The sequence below is a fragment of the Leptonychotes weddellii genome, chromosome 2, assembly GCF_054177405.1.
Source record: "Leptonychotes weddellii isolate Sample4059 chromosome 2, ASM5417740v2, whole genome shotgun sequence".
NCBI lineage: Eukaryota > Metazoa > Chordata > Mammalia > Carnivora > Phocidae > Leptonychotes > Leptonychotes weddellii.
The window spans coordinates 123325185-123340417 of NC_138370.1; the positions used below are offsets into that span (position 1 = coordinate 123325185).

The 15233-nt window shown below is 35.4% G+C and overlaps 3 protein-coding genes and 1 long non-coding RNA gene across 5 annotated transcripts in view; 2 read left to right on the top strand and 2 right to left on the bottom strand.

Annotated features, from left to right (window-relative positions):
* LOC145720281 (uncharacterized) overlaps nucleotides 1-15233 on the bottom strand; it is a 128452-nt gene that overhangs the window by 92659 nt on the left and 20560 nt on the right. The gene's annotated exons all lie outside the window — the stretch shown is intronic.
* ART3 (ADP-ribosyltransferase 3 (inactive)) overlaps nucleotides 1-15233 on the bottom strand; it is a 147564-nt gene that overhangs the window by 83494 nt on the left and 48837 nt on the right. The window lies entirely within an intron of this gene.
* Nucleotides 1-15233, top strand: part of PPEF2 (protein phosphatase with EF-hand domain 2) — a 213795-nt gene that overhangs the window by 15883 nt on the left and 182679 nt on the right. The window lies entirely within an intron of this gene.
* Nucleotides 9915-11969, top strand: CXCL11 (C-X-C motif chemokine ligand 11). The gene is made up of 4 exons (XM_006744030.3): nucleotides 9915-10073; nucleotides 10648-10774; nucleotides 10889-10961; nucleotides 11189-11969. Exons 1-4 carry the CDS (start codon nucleotides 9917-9919, stop codon nucleotides 11228-11230), a joined length of 399 nt encoding a protein of 132 aa, XP_006744093.3. The 5' UTR covers nucleotides 9915-9916; the 3' UTR covers nucleotides 11231-11969.

Consider the following 15233-nt stretch of genomic DNA (forward strand, 5'->3'; position numbering starts at 1 on the left):
ATTTACTCTAAAACTTCTTTTCTCTTTCCCTAATTCTTGGATTCTATCAATGTGAGACCTATTTCTGAGACCTCAATTTTGGCAATATGTTCACAGTCTCTCTCTAGTTTTCTAGACTCAGCTCTGGACTCTGCACATTCTTCAGATTTGGTGAAGACTCCAGAACTACAAGGAAAAGTCTTCCTCCACTAGTTTAACTTACAGAACTCCATCTACTAGCTGGGCTGATTCCTGGCATCCTTCCAAATATGTAAATTCAAACTTCAAAGGTACAAGAAGGGAAGGGGCCTGGGATGAGGAGACAGGTGGAAATTAAGGCTACTGGAACTCTAAGAAAGGATTTAGAATATAGGCTAAAGAAGAAAGGTGGTGGGATGAACTGATGACAATAAGGAGCAGCACTGTGAGTTAACATTGATGTCCTAAAACAGTTTCGTTACCTCCTCCTCTATCCTTCCCTGTTTTTCCTGGAAGGATCTAAGACCTTCATCCAGTATAAATTCCTAAGGAGAGGGACTGACCTGCTGGTTGCCTCTTGCACTGACTTCAACTACTGCCAAAGACCAGTAGCTAGCTGTCCATCTCAGCTAATTGAATAAAGAACACAGGCTTCTTGCTTTTTTCTCTATACCTGGCGTAACCATCCATTCTGAAGTTTTCTATGAGTCACTACTGCTAGTCACGATGGGTAAATAGAGATAAATATTACTAACAAAGGGAAAATTTTAAGAAGTCTCACAATATATATTAAATGGGTTCTAGACCTTCTCAAGCTTTCCTAACTGCTCTTTCACCAGGACCCTAAGAGTCTATTTATCCAAAATTATTCCATACTTAGTCTTCTACTCCAGTCTTCTTTTGAGTTTTCTATTTTCCGGGAAGCTTATATCTGGGAATCACAAATTCAGACCTCTGAGACCTTTCACTTCAGACCTTTCACTCCCGTTTCATCACAGAATGGAACTCCAGTGTGCTTTATCACTGCTACTGTCCCAATTCCGCTACTCACTAAAGTGTTACTAAATGTGTTAAATGTTTTGAAGAAGAGTTACATAATCTTTTGAAGCCTCATTTTAAACAGTGGATGGTGGTGCCCTTCCTTACAGAATTATTCTGAGGACTAGTGAGACAGTATGTACAGTAGCATATGCCAGGCATCCAACAAATGGTGGCAGCTGTGGTCTTTATCACCCATCCTATTACCACCATATATTCAGCCTACGACTGATACAGATGCAAGGTGCACAGTAGGAACTAGAGCTGAGGAGTGAGCCATGTTTCCCTGACTATTCCTCCTAGTACTTACCTACCCCCACGTTAAAAGAAAGAATACTGAAAGCAAGCTAGGTTGTATATCTAAGGTGGAACCAGGAAGTTAGGAAAATCTCAGAAATAAGAAAATGAGAATAGAGTTTTGTTGGCTTTTTATTAAAAAGGAAAATAGCATTCAGCATAATGTACAAAGTAAAAATAATACATAGCCAATCTAAATATTTAAAAGTTGTTTTTGTTTTGAATCCGAAAGTCATTTATTCTAAGTATCAAGATAATATTGTAACAAAAAATATCCTTCTAGTCCTTTTGTTTTTATAGTTTTGACTATATCTCCTATTTAAAACATTACACTGATAAACCTTTAGTTGCAACTCTTAAGTCACATGTACCAAAATGCTCCTTATAAACAGCTATTTTCTTATCCTACTAAAAAATACATACAAATAAATCCAATGCAGCTTCATACCCTACATACACAGCTGCTCCTTTAACATTCACATGCAGGACTCTTCTCTCCAGGCATGATCCTTTTGTGCATTACTCTTTTTCCAACTAGCCCCGAAATAGTATCAGCCAGATCAATTTTCCTCTCTTCCAACTTCTCTGAATAGCATGGAAGTAAACTAATGGTAAGTGAAGCTACTGCATAATTTTCACTCTTATTGAATGAAACTTCCTTCAATTAGTTGTTTGTAAAGTTGCTCATTGCTAATGTCTCACATGCTTCTAACCCCTAACAATAGACATGTTGTTTCCCAACTCAGAAAATTAACATGAACATCCACATTGACCTGGCAGTTGTGGATTAGAGTCATTTTTCAGGCAGCGAGTTTAAGGCCATCCATAAAACTGCCTTTGTTGTGAGAAAAACGACTTCTCTGAGGTTTATGGTGATATTGAAGCTACTTTGTACAACCCACTGCTCCTGGCTCAATACATGCTAATGGCAGCATTCTGTGAGGAGTATAGAAGACATGGAAAAGAGGGTTAATCTATTTACTGATGTAACAGAACTTGTTTCTTATTCTGTGTTCTAAATTTTACTATACGAGGTTTTTAAATTTTACCTAAATTTTTAAATGGAAGTAGTTCATTTTAAACCCATGTTCTTTTTTTCCTTTCTGAATTATTGTGAAAACAAATCAAGTAGCTTCTCTTCTACACTTGTTAATTATAACCTAATAAAATCAACTTGGCAGTAAACCTGACAAAAAGTAACAGGTCAAGACAAGTAAATTTGGTCCTAGATAAACAATATTTATATGCTACACTTTAAAAAGCAAATAATGGGGGTACCTGGGTGGTCAGTCAATTAAGCATCTGCCTTTAGCTCAAGTCATGATCCCAGGTTTCTAGGATGGAGCCCAGCATCGGGCTCCTTGCTCAGTGGGGAGTTTCCATCTCACTCTGCCTCTCCCCCCTCCTCCAGCTTGTGCTCACTCTCTCTCTCAAATGAATAAATACAATCTTTAGGAAAAAAAAGAGCAAATAATGATTATTTGATAACTCTCATTCCAAAAGGGTAAATATTAAGTTTTCTTTTCAGACAAGGAATGGTAGATCAAAATCTTGAGTAACTTCTAAGAAAATGAAAAAGCTGTAGTTCAGTAAATCACCTGTAGCTTAGCTATTCCAGGAAACCCTCTCCTTTGCAATAAATTTAATCAAGACAATGGAAAAACATTACTCAACTCCAGGAACAAGAAAAGCCGGTCTCTGACCAGCATGAATAGACATAGTTAAAAAGCAAAGTAAACTGAACTATAACTATTTTTCGAATCTTCAATCACTGAAAGCTAAAAGTTTATTTCTTCTCTTTGTGCTCATCTTTCAGATATCTCTTCTTTAATATCAGAAATTAGGTAGAGTTCAGGAACTCCTGGGTGGCTCGGTTAAGCGTCTGCCTTCGTCTCAGGTTGTGATCCTGGGGTCCTGGGGATCAGCCCTGTATCCGACTCCCTGCTCAGCAGGGAGTCTGCTTCCCCTTCTGCCCCTCCCTGCTCATGCTTTCCCTTTCGTTCTCTCTCATCTCTCTCAAATAAATAAATAAAATTTTAAAAGAAGTTTCCCAAACAATGGTTAAAGGAATTCATGACCATTAAGCCACCCTACAAGAAATGTTAAAGGGGACTTATTGAGTTGAAAGGACAGACCGTAAGAGTAAGAAAAATATGAAGCACAAAAGTAGTAAAAAAAAAAAAAAAAAAATACGTGTATCTGATAAAATCATTAAAAGGACTCACAAGGGGCACCTCGGTGGCTCAGCCGTTAAGCGTCTGCCTTCGGCTCAGGTCATGATCCCAGGGTCCTGGGATTGAGCCCCACATCAGGCTGCTCTCTCTGCGGGAGGCCTGCTTCTCCCTCTCCCACTCCCCCTGCTTGTGTTCCCTTTCTCACTGTATCTATCCCTGTCAAATGAATAAAATCTTTAAAAAAAATTAAAATTAAAATTAAAAAAAAGACCCATCAATATGCAACCCAGAGGAGACTCATTTTAGACCTAAAGACACCATATCTTGAAAGTGAGAGAATGGAAAAACATCTATCATGCAAATGGATGTCAAAAGAAAGCTGGAGTAGCAATACTTATAACAGAGAAAATAGATTTTATTTTTTATTGTTTTATTTATTTTTATTTATTATTTATATATAAACTATATATATATATATATATAACATTCCATCTTAAAACATCAGAATACACATATTTTTTACGTGCACACAGAGCATTCTCTAGAATATTAGGCCACAAACCAAGTCTAAACAAATTCAAAAAGATCCAAGTCATACCATGCATCTTTTCTGACCACAATGCTATGAAACCAGAAATGAACCAGAAGAAAAAATTTGGAAAGACCACAAATACACAGAGGTTAAATAACATGCTACTAAATAATGAATAGGTTAACCAGGAAATCAAGAAAGAAATCCAAGGATAGAAATAAATGAAAATGAAAACACAATGGTCCAAAAACTTTGGGATGCACCAAAACTGTTCTAAGAGGAAAGTTTATAGCCATACAGGCATACCTCAAGAAACAAGAAAAACCTCAAATAAATAACTTAACCATACACCTAAAAGTGCTAGAAAAAGAACAAAAACCCAAAACCAGTAGAGGGAAGGAAATATTAATAATCAGAGCAGAAATAAATCAAATTAAAAAAGAAAAAAAAGAAAAAACCCAAAAGAACAAATCAACAAAATTGATAAGCCTTTTGCCAGACTCAGCCAAAAAGAGAGAGGACTCAAATAAACAAAATTACAAGTGAAAAAGAGAAAATAACAACTGACACCACTAGAAATACAAAAGCTTGTAAGAGAATGTTATGAAAAATTCTATGCCAACCTCCCCACTGAATCAGGAAGGAATAGAAAATTTGGACAGATTACCAGCAATGAGATTGAATCAGTAATCAAAGAACTTCCAACAAACAGAAGTCCAGGACCAGATGGCTTCACAGGTGAATTCTACCAAATATTTAAAGAGTTAATACACATTTTTCTCAAACTATTCCACAAAATACAAAAGGACAGAAAACGTCCAAGTTCATTCCCTGATACCCAAACCAGATAAAGACAGTACAAAAAAGAGAGCTGCAGGCCAATATCTCTAATGAGTATAGATGCAAAAATCTTAACAAAATACTAGCAAACCCAAATCAAACAACATATTAAAAACAATCATTCACCATGATCAAATTGGATTTATTCCTGGGTTGCAAGGGTAGTTCAATATTTGCATATCAACCAATGTGGTACATTACATCCATAAGAGAAAAGATATGAACCATATGATCATTTCAATAGACGCAGAAAAAGCATTTGACAAAGTAAAACATCCATTCTTGACAATAACCCTCAACAAAGTAGGTCTAGAGGGAACATACCTCAACATAATGAAGGCCTTATATGAAAAGCCCCCAGCCAACATCATACTTAATAAAGAAAAACTGAGAATTTTCCCCTACAGTCAGGAACAAGAGAAGGATACCCACTCTCACCAATTTTATTCAACATAGTGCAGGAAGTCCTGGCCACAGCAATCACAACAAAAAGAAATAAAAGACATCCAAACTGGTAAGGAAGAAGTAAAACTCTATTTGTAGATGACATGATACTATGGATAGAAATCCTTAAGACTGAACCAAAAAACTACTAGAACTGATAAATGAATTCAGTAAGTCACAGGATACAAAATCAATGTACAGAAAACTGTTGCATTTCTGTGCACTACTAATGAAGCAGACAAATTATGAAAACAATCACATTTATAATTCCATCAAAAATAATAAAATACCTAGATATTAAACTTAACCAAGGAGGTGAAAGACGTATACTATGAAAAGCATAAAACACTGAAAGAAACTAAAGGCAAGAAAAACAAATGGAAAGACACTCCATGTACATGGACTAGATGAACAAATATTGTTAAAATGTCCATCCTACCCAAAGCAATCTACAGATTTAATGCAATCCCTATCAGTACACCAACAGCATTTTTCACAGAATTAGAACAATCCTAAAATTTGTGTAGAACCACAAAGACCCCAAACAACAAAAGCAATCTTGAAAAAGAAAATCAAAGCTGGAAGTATCATAATTCCAGATTTCAAGTTATATTACAAAGCTGCAGTATTCAAAACAGTATGGTAATGGCACAAAATAAACATACAGGGGCACCTGGGTGGCTAAGTTGGTTAAGCGTCTGACTCTTGATTTCAGCTCAGGTCATGATCTCAGGGTTGTGAGACTGAGCTTGTGTTGGGCTCCACACTGGGCATGGAGCCTGCCTAAGATTCTTCCTTTCCCTCTCCCTCTTCCCCTCCCCACATCTCTTAAAACATAATAGACACATAGATCAATGGAACAAAATAGAAAACTCAGAAATAAACCCACAATTATATGGTCAATTAATCTTCAACAAAGGAGGAAAGAATATGCAATGAGAAAAAAACAGTCTCTTCAACAAACGGTGTTGGCAAAACTAGAACAGCTACATGAAAAAGAATGAAATTGGCCCACTTTCTTACACCATACGCAAAAATAAACTCAAAATGGATTAAAGTCCTGAATGCGATACCAGAAACCATAAAAATCCTAGAAGAGAGCACAGTCAGTAATCTCTCTGACATCAGCTGTGGCAACATTTTTCTAGATACATCTCCTGAGGCAAGGGAAACAAAAACATAAACCACTGGGACTACATCAAAATAAAAAGCTTCCACACAAAAAAGGAAGCAACCAACAAGACTAAAACACAACCTATGCAATGGGAGAAGATATTTGCAAATAACGTATCTGATAGTATTCAAAATACATAAAGAACTTACACAACTCAACACCAATAAAACAAATAATCCAATGAAAAAATGGGAAGACATGAACAGATATTTCTACAAAGAAAAATATATAGATAGCCAACAACCACATGAAAAGATATTCAACATCACTCATCATCAGGGAGATGCAAAACAAAATCACAATGAGATATCACCTAACAACTGTCAGAATGGCTAAAATCAAAATCACAAGAAACAACAAGTGTTAGTGAGTATATAGAGGAAAAGGAACCCTTGTGTTGGTAGGAAAGCAATCTGGTCCAGCCTCTGTGGATAAAAGCATAGAGGTTCCTCAAAATATTAAAAATATAACTACCATATGATCCAGTATTTACACAAAGAATATGAAAACACTAATTCAAAAGGATATGTGCACCCCTATGTTTATTGCAGCATTATTTACAATAGCCATATTATGAACCCAGCCCAAGTGTTCATCCATACATGAATGGATAAAGAAAATGTGGTAAAACCATAAAAAAGCCATAAAAAAGAATGAAATCTTGCCATCTGCAACAACATGGATGGACCTAGAGTGTATAATGCTAAGCAAAAGAAGTCAGAGAAAAGATAAATACCATATGATTTCACTCATACATGGAATTTGAGATACAAATGAATGAAGGAATAAAAAGCGACAATACAAAAAAACAGACTCTTAACTATAGAGAACAGATGGTTACCAGAAGGGAGGTAGGTGGGTAGATGGGTGAAATAGGTAAAGGGGTGGGCACCTGGGTGGCTCAGTCATTAAGCGTCTGCCTTCGGCTCAGGTCATGATCCCAGCATCCTGGGATCGAGCCCAGGATCGAGCCCCGCATCGGGCTCCCTGCTCCACGGGAAGCCTGCTTCTCCCTCTCCCGCTCACCCTGCTTATGTTCCCTCTCTCTCTATGTCTCTGTCAAATAAATAAAATCTTTAAAAAAAAAAAAATAGGTAAAGGGGATTAAGAGTACACTTATCTTGATGAGCACTGAGTAATATATGGAATTATTGAATCATTATATTGTACACTTGGGAATACAACACTGTATGTTAACCATACTGGAATCAAAATAAGGTTTTTGGAATCAGATATTGTACAATCTTACTAAAAAGCCACTGAACTGGGGCCCCTGGGTAGCTCAATCAGTTAAACATCCAACTCTTGATTTCAGCTCAGGGTAGTGAGATCTAGCCCTACAGGAGGCTCCACACTGGGCATGGAGCCTGCTTAAGATTCTCCCTCTCCCTCTGCCCGCCACCCCTCTCCCCGAGCTCATGCGTGCATTCTCTCTCTCTAAAACAAACAAAAAGCACATTTAACTGTATATTTACAGTGGTAAATTTTTTGGTATCTAAATTATATCTCAATAAAAAAATAAGATTGTGAAAAACTAAGGTTTTAAAAATTTTTGGTTGTTAAACGAATTTAAATGTGGAATATGTGTAAATAAATATATGATTTCAGGATAAAATGTAAATTATAATTCTCAAAAGAGAAGTTAAATAATATAAAATAATCATCTGAGAACAGTAGACTACCTAAATCCCAGATTATGCAACAGAAGTAGGAAATAGGAAATGTGTGATAGAGTGATTTTCTCATCTTACAAAAGAAAGAACCAGAAGACACTATTCATGGTTGATATAAATAATGCCAAAATGTAAGGTAAAAAAAAAAAAAACTTTATGGATTACTAGCAAAATTTAAAACAATGTATTCAAGTAAGAAAAATGTTCAAGAAAAGACATTTAATTTAAAGTGAGAAAGTAATCTAGATATGCCAACTGCTAGTGTCTCTGTGGGAAAAAGTATGTAGGTTCCTCCAAAAGTTAAAATACAACTACCATATGATCCAGTAACCACACTACTGGGTATTTAAGCAAAGAATATGAAAATGCTAATTCAAAAGGATATATGCACCCTTATGTTTACTGCTGCATTATTCACAATAGCCAAATCGTGGAAACAGCCCAAGTGTCCATCAACAGATGAATGTATAAAGATGAGGTATGTGTATAAATCTATATATATAGATATAGAAATATACACACACACATACAGAAATATTAGCCATAAAAAAAGAAATCTTGCCATTTGCAACAACATGGATGGATCTAGAGTATAATACTATGCGAAAGAAGTCACTCAGAGAAGGTAAATACCGTATCATCTCACTCTATGTGGAATTTAAGAAACAAACAAAAAAACGAACAAAGGAAAAAAAGAGACAAACCAAAAAACTGACCCTTAACTATAGGGAACAAACTGATGGTTACCAGAGAGGAGGTGAGTGGGGGGATGGGTGAAATAGGTGAAGAAAGAACAAGAATACAATTATCATGATGAGCACTGAATAATGTACATAATTTTTTAATCACTAGCTCATACACCTGAAACTAATAGAACACTGTATGTTAACTATACTGAAATTAAAAAAAGAAATAAAACAGGAAACAGCAAGAAAGCATTTTTAAAAGTTTACAAATTACCAATTACTCAGTAAATAAATTCACCCATTAAACAGCCTTTAGATACATTTTAAAGTATCTGCATATGACCCATTTAAAACAAATGGAGCTAGAAAGCTTGGGTGGAAAAGATAAATATACATAGTAAGAAAATAAGGGTTATATCAAAGTAGAACCCAAGGTGTAAAAAACATCACATGAGAAAAGAGGATCATTTTTTATAAATCCACAAGTCAGACAACTTTATACACTAAATACTACTACTAAAATATACATAAAGTAAAAACTATTAAACATGCAAAAACAAATGGATATAAATTCAGAAGTACAGGGAGACTTCTTTAGATGTGCAATTATAGTCAGTATAAATATAAATAAGGTTAAATAAAAGTCATTTGATGTCAAATAATGTAGGCCTTACATACTAAGAGTTTGGACTTAAAAGCAAAAGGTGATAAAAACTGTTTAAGAATGTTCTTTTGTATAGTGATGTGAAGAATGGAGGGTGAACAGACTGAGTAGGAAGACAACCTTCCTGACTGAAAGAATGAATGGCAATCAATTCACTGCCCATGGTCAATCCCATAATGAAATACATTTCTAGGAAATGCTACTTTGAGAATGCTGGTTCCCATTTGGGTGTACCCGATTCTATGCTTATATAGCTCTTTACTCTTTACAAAGTGCTTTCACATTCCTATTACTTGCAGCACTGTAACAAACAGGAAAGGACAGTGACATGTAGATGGGAACAAAACAGAAACTCCTGGAAGCAAAAGAGCATGACTCAAGGAGGGGAATTCCTGTTGCCCTAAGAGGATTGTAGGTGTATAAAAGTGCCCTACATATGCCAGTCAAGAACTTCCTTTCACGTTCAGCATTTCTCCTCCCTCCAAGAAGAGTATCGACACTGAAGCAGCGGCAACAGCTGCAAAAGACAAACATGAGTGTGAAGGGCATGGTTATAGCCTTGGCTGTGATAGTCTGTGCTACAATTGTTCAAGGTATATGGTACTTTTTACTTCTTAGCTTATAAATTTATTTTCTAATGCTTCAAATGTCTTTTTTTTCCATCTTTTCTTAAAAGATTTAGTAAATTTTTATTTAATCTCACACATTAGAATTTACTACTGCTTTGACAGAAAATGTTTGAAGTGTTTAAGGTACTAGAGATGATTGGTGAAACTAGAACTGATAAACTTGATGGAGTTTTTGATTTGCCTACAGTATCTGGCAAGAGCCTTTAGCAGTAGTTTTAAATGTTAAGATTTTATATAAGATAATGTTATTAGCTTCCTGGAAATATTCTTGAGCACAAAAACAAGAAGCAAATAATCTTAATCTCCAATAAATTTTCATGCTTCCCTTTATTCTTTAATGGTTTGTTCACAAATTTAAGGAGAAAATCAACATCTTACTTATGTTCCTTTCCCAGCAACAGCAGTGTCAAGTGCTATTTGACAAATTGCTATCTTTATCCTTAATGAAAACCCTGCTCATATTCTTCACCAGGATTATAAACTACAATCATCTGTTGCAATCAGATGTATTAGTAACTGATGCTGTGATCTGTTCTAGGCTTCCCCATGTTCAAAGGGGGACGCTGTCTTTGCATAGGACCTGGAGTAAAAGCAGTGAAAGTGGCAAATATTGAGAAAGCAACCATAATTTATCCGAGTAACAACTGTGACAAAATAGAAGTGATGTAAGTAACGAACTTGCTAAAGATGACAGTGGTGGGAAGCTTTTTTATGTTTTTTTGTTTTGCTTATGTTTTTCCATCCAAAATTTAAAACTGTTTTGGATTTTCCCTTAACAGTATCACCCTGAAAGCACATAAAGGACGAAGATGCCTAAATCCCAAATCGAAGCAAGCAAGCATTATAATTAAGGTAGGGTACCAGATACCGATATTTTATAATTGATTTTATCCAAGACAGATCTTTTGAGAAAACAGACTTGCAGAAAAGATTCTGCTAGGATTTTGTGTGAAGCATTTTGATAAGAAGTCTTTGGTTTAACTAGCTTTCCTTTCCTGCCATATGTTTTTACATGTCAACTCAATCACTGGGAAACAAGAGCAGCACAACACTTAAAAACTCTCATTTTCTCATTTCAGAAAACTGGAAGAATGAATTTTTTAAAATACCAAAATGTATGAAAGTCCTGGGAAAAGAGGATTTGAAAACTTAGAACAAGTTTAACTGTGACAACTAAAGTGATAAGAATTCCACAATAGGAAATGGATTTTCTCCTGCCTCTTGCAAAGTACCTTCATTCATTTCTACGTCAGCAAACCTCAGAAATCTGATGGTTAGAACTATTCTTTTGTGACTATGAAAACATTTCTGTATCTAGAAGTTATGTGTTTGGACTTGATCTATCTGCCATATTACAACCTTCACTTACAATGAAGATATTAACATTATTACTGGAGTCAAGACCTATGAGTCAAATGCATCCATGTGTGTAATAAACATTCCCCAAATAATTTTTAATGCAAATCCACATTTTTTTACCCAAAAGCCATAGCACATATATGTTCTTATATATATTACTGTTTTATAAAAAGGCTATAATTCATGAAATGTACTATGAAAAAAATTATAAGCTAAGGAAACAGGTAAGAGTGCAAATATTTCATAACTGAATTAGTAGTTCTGGTCTTAATTTGATTTTTTAAGCAACTTTTTCTTTTCATTGAGATTTTGTGGTGGTGGTTTGGTTTTATTTATTTATTTTTTAAGTTGGCTTCACACTGGGAGCCAAATGCAGGGCCTGAACTCACAACCCTGAGATTAAGACCTGAGCTGAGACCAAGAGTTGGACACTTAACCAACTCAGCCACCCATGCACCCCTTTCATTGAGATGTGCAATAAAGATATGTGTGTTTACTGTGCATTTTGGTTTTATCTATACTTACAAATTGTAGCAATATTTTGGATACATTTTAATTTAAATATAAAACACTTTTGCCGACAAAAAATGTTAAAAAATGAATATATGCATGTATCTGGCAATCACCTTTACTTTCTGGGGTTCTTTTTTTAATTTAAATTCCAGTTATAGTTAATATACAGTGTAAAGTAGTTTCAGGTGTAGAATTCAGGTGTGATTCAACACTTACATACAACACCCGGGTGCTCATCATACGTGCCCCTCCTTAATCCCCATCACTTACTTAACCCATCCCCCCACCCACCTCCCCTCAGTAACCACTAGTTTGCTCTCTAAAGAGTATGTTTCTTGGTTTGCCTTTTTTTCCCCTATGTTCATTTATTTTGTTTCTTAAATTCCACATATTAGTGAAATCTATGGTATTTGTCTTTCTCTGACTTATTTTGCTTAGCATAATACTCTCTATCTCGATCCGTATCATTGCAAATGGCAAGATTTCATTTTCTTTATGGCTAATATTTCACTCTCTCTCTCTCTCTATATATATATCACAATATTTCACTGTGTGTGTGTGTGTGTATCACATCTTCTTTATCCTTCGATTAATCAGTGGATATTTGGGCTCTTTCCATAATTTGGCATTTGACAAAGTACAACATCCATTCATGATAAAAATCCTCAACAAAGTAGGATTAGAGGGAACACACCTCAACATAATGAAGGCCATTTACCAAAAACCTATGGCTAATATCATCCTTAATGGGGAAAAACTAAGAGCTTGTCCTCTGTGGTCAGGAACAAGGCAGGGATATATACTCTCACCACTCTTATTTAACATCATACTGGAAATGCTAGCCACAGCAATCAGACAACAAAAAGAAATAAAAGGCATCCAAATCAGCAAGGAGGAAGACAAACTTCCACTATTTGCAGATGACATGATACTCTATATAGAAAATCTGAGACCCCACCAAAAATTGCTAAAATTGATACACATATTCAGTGAAGTCACAGAGAGCAAAATCAACATACAGAAATCTGTTGCATTTCTGTACACCAATAATGAAGCAGCAGAAAGAGAAATCAGGGAATCAATCCCATTTACAACTGCACCAAAATCCATAAGATCTCTAGGAATAAACCTAACCAAAGAGGTAAAAGATCTGTACTCTAGGATTCTTTTTCTTAGAAAAACACATAATCTACTTTTTAATCATGCCTACACCATAAAATTTTGGGATATCTAGACAAATTTAATTTGAAAAGAATCAAAATCATTTTCTTGTAGTAAAATATCACAACCCTTCTTGTTTTCTAAAAATTGAGATGCCTTTAACAATTTTAACTTGTATTTCAAGAAATATACAGCTACCTGTCATCACATAGAATTGTTTAAAAATATATTTTAATGGGTAATTGTGAAAGACAGTGGTCTCCTTTTTTAAAGGGGTCTTCCTAGGTCCAAACCCCTTTTTTACTTAGGGCAAATCCCTTATTATGGGAGTCTGGGTTGGAGGTCAAAAGAGAAAACCACAGGAAGGAGATCCTCCCAGGCAGCCAGAGCAAGGTCTCAGCCTGACCACGCCTACCCTAGACTTTGAACTCCAGCTGGCACCACAAAGATGCTATCAGTAAAAAGAAGTATTTAAAGTGGCAGTAGTAGTAGTAGTATAAATCTTATTAGATTTGTGGCTTCCTAATGCATATTCCTAGAGCATGACTATGGCTAGTCCCTCCTGCAAGCTAGCTCCCTTGGGTTTTTGTCCATTTTCCAAGCCTGACTTCTCAGTCTTCCTACAGATTCTTCAACTAACAATTAAATTCCTTTTCTGTTGAAGCTAACGAGTGTTGGTTTCTCTGCACATAACCAAAAATTCTAGCTGATTTAGCACTTTTTATAGACACCTATACATTTGAAACATGAAAATATTTGTTATAAAATTACCATAAAATAATGTGATATTTCTGTGTATTTAAAAACAAAAAAGGGGGGGATCTCCTGCATGGCTCAAATGGTTGGGCATCTGCCTTTAGCTCAAGTCATAATCTCTAGGTCTTGGGATCAAGCCCCATATTGGACTCCTGGCTCAGCGGGAACTCTTCTTCTCCTTCTGCCTCTCTCCACTGCTTGTGCTCTCAATCTCTCTCTCAAATGAATAAATAAAATCTTTTTTAAAAAAGCGATGTTAACATATCATTTGTGCATCTTTCCCATTGATATCAGAGCCAACCATAAAGTGGATCATAGAATGGACAGAAAAGTAGCAGAGCAGGGTATTTGGCTCCAAACAGGCCCTCTTACTGAATGGCTTTCTGACTGGTGCCTACAAGCAATAATGAGATGCCAACTGTTATCCAAGGTATTTGTATATAAATCTATATAATTTATTCACATATTTATAGTATAATACAGATACGTACAGTATAAAGACATGATATAGATATATAGCATAAATATTTTATATATCACAAATTTATATAAACTTCCATATTGAAATGAAACTTCTATATAAATTCCCAGGATAGTTTTAAGACCTGGATCTAATATTTTACTATCGGCAGTCATTTCTTTTTTTAGAGTATCTTTAAAAAATCATTGAGTTAGGACTACATGATAAATTTGGTTCTTTTAGGAAAGCGGTATAAACCAGTACATTATTATTGAGTAGATAACATATACTTAAATTTCTTCATGGCAAAATAAGCATATTAAAGAATGAACATATTGAGCCAAGATTCTTCCCACCTTAGTACCTTTGCACATACTATTCCCTCTGCCCGTTTCTTCACTAAACTAACGCCTACCAATGACTTAAATCTCAGCTTACATGACATTTTCACCAAGAGGTCATCACCACCCCTTCAATCTCAGACTAAATATACTATTTGTATTTGTAACACTGTCTTCTATCACACTATTTATTGTAACTGTATTTACTGCAACTGTTAACTGTAAAGATTTATTCCTCTGCCTAATATCTACTCTCCCTCCCACAAGTACAAGCTCAAAAGGAAAGCCATTTAGGATAAAAAAGATGTGGTGTGTACACACACATACATATATACACAATGGAATATTATGCAGCCATCAAAAAAACAATGAAATCTTGCCATTTGCAATGACATGGATGAACTAGAGGGTATTATGCTAAGCAAAATAAGTCAATCACAGAAAGACATGTATCATATGATCTCATTGATATGAGGAATTCTTAATCTCAGGAAACAAACTGAGGGTTGCTGGAGTGGTGGGGGCTGGGAGGGA

Bases quoted from the DNA above. Each gene is read 5' to 3' on its own strand.
- CXCL11 (XM_006744030.3), top strand. From the start codon at position 9,917: ATGCCAGTCAAGAACTTCCTTTCACGTTCAGCATTTCTCCTCCCTCCA. The intron at 10,775-10,888 runs GTAAGTAACGAA...TTCCCTTAACAG, and splicing joins TGTGACAAAATAGAAGTGAT to TATCACCCTGAAAGCACATA. The intron at 10,962-11,188 runs GTAGGGTACCAG...TTCTCATTTCAG, and splicing joins AAGCAAGCATTATAATTAAG to AAAACTGGAAGAATGAATTT.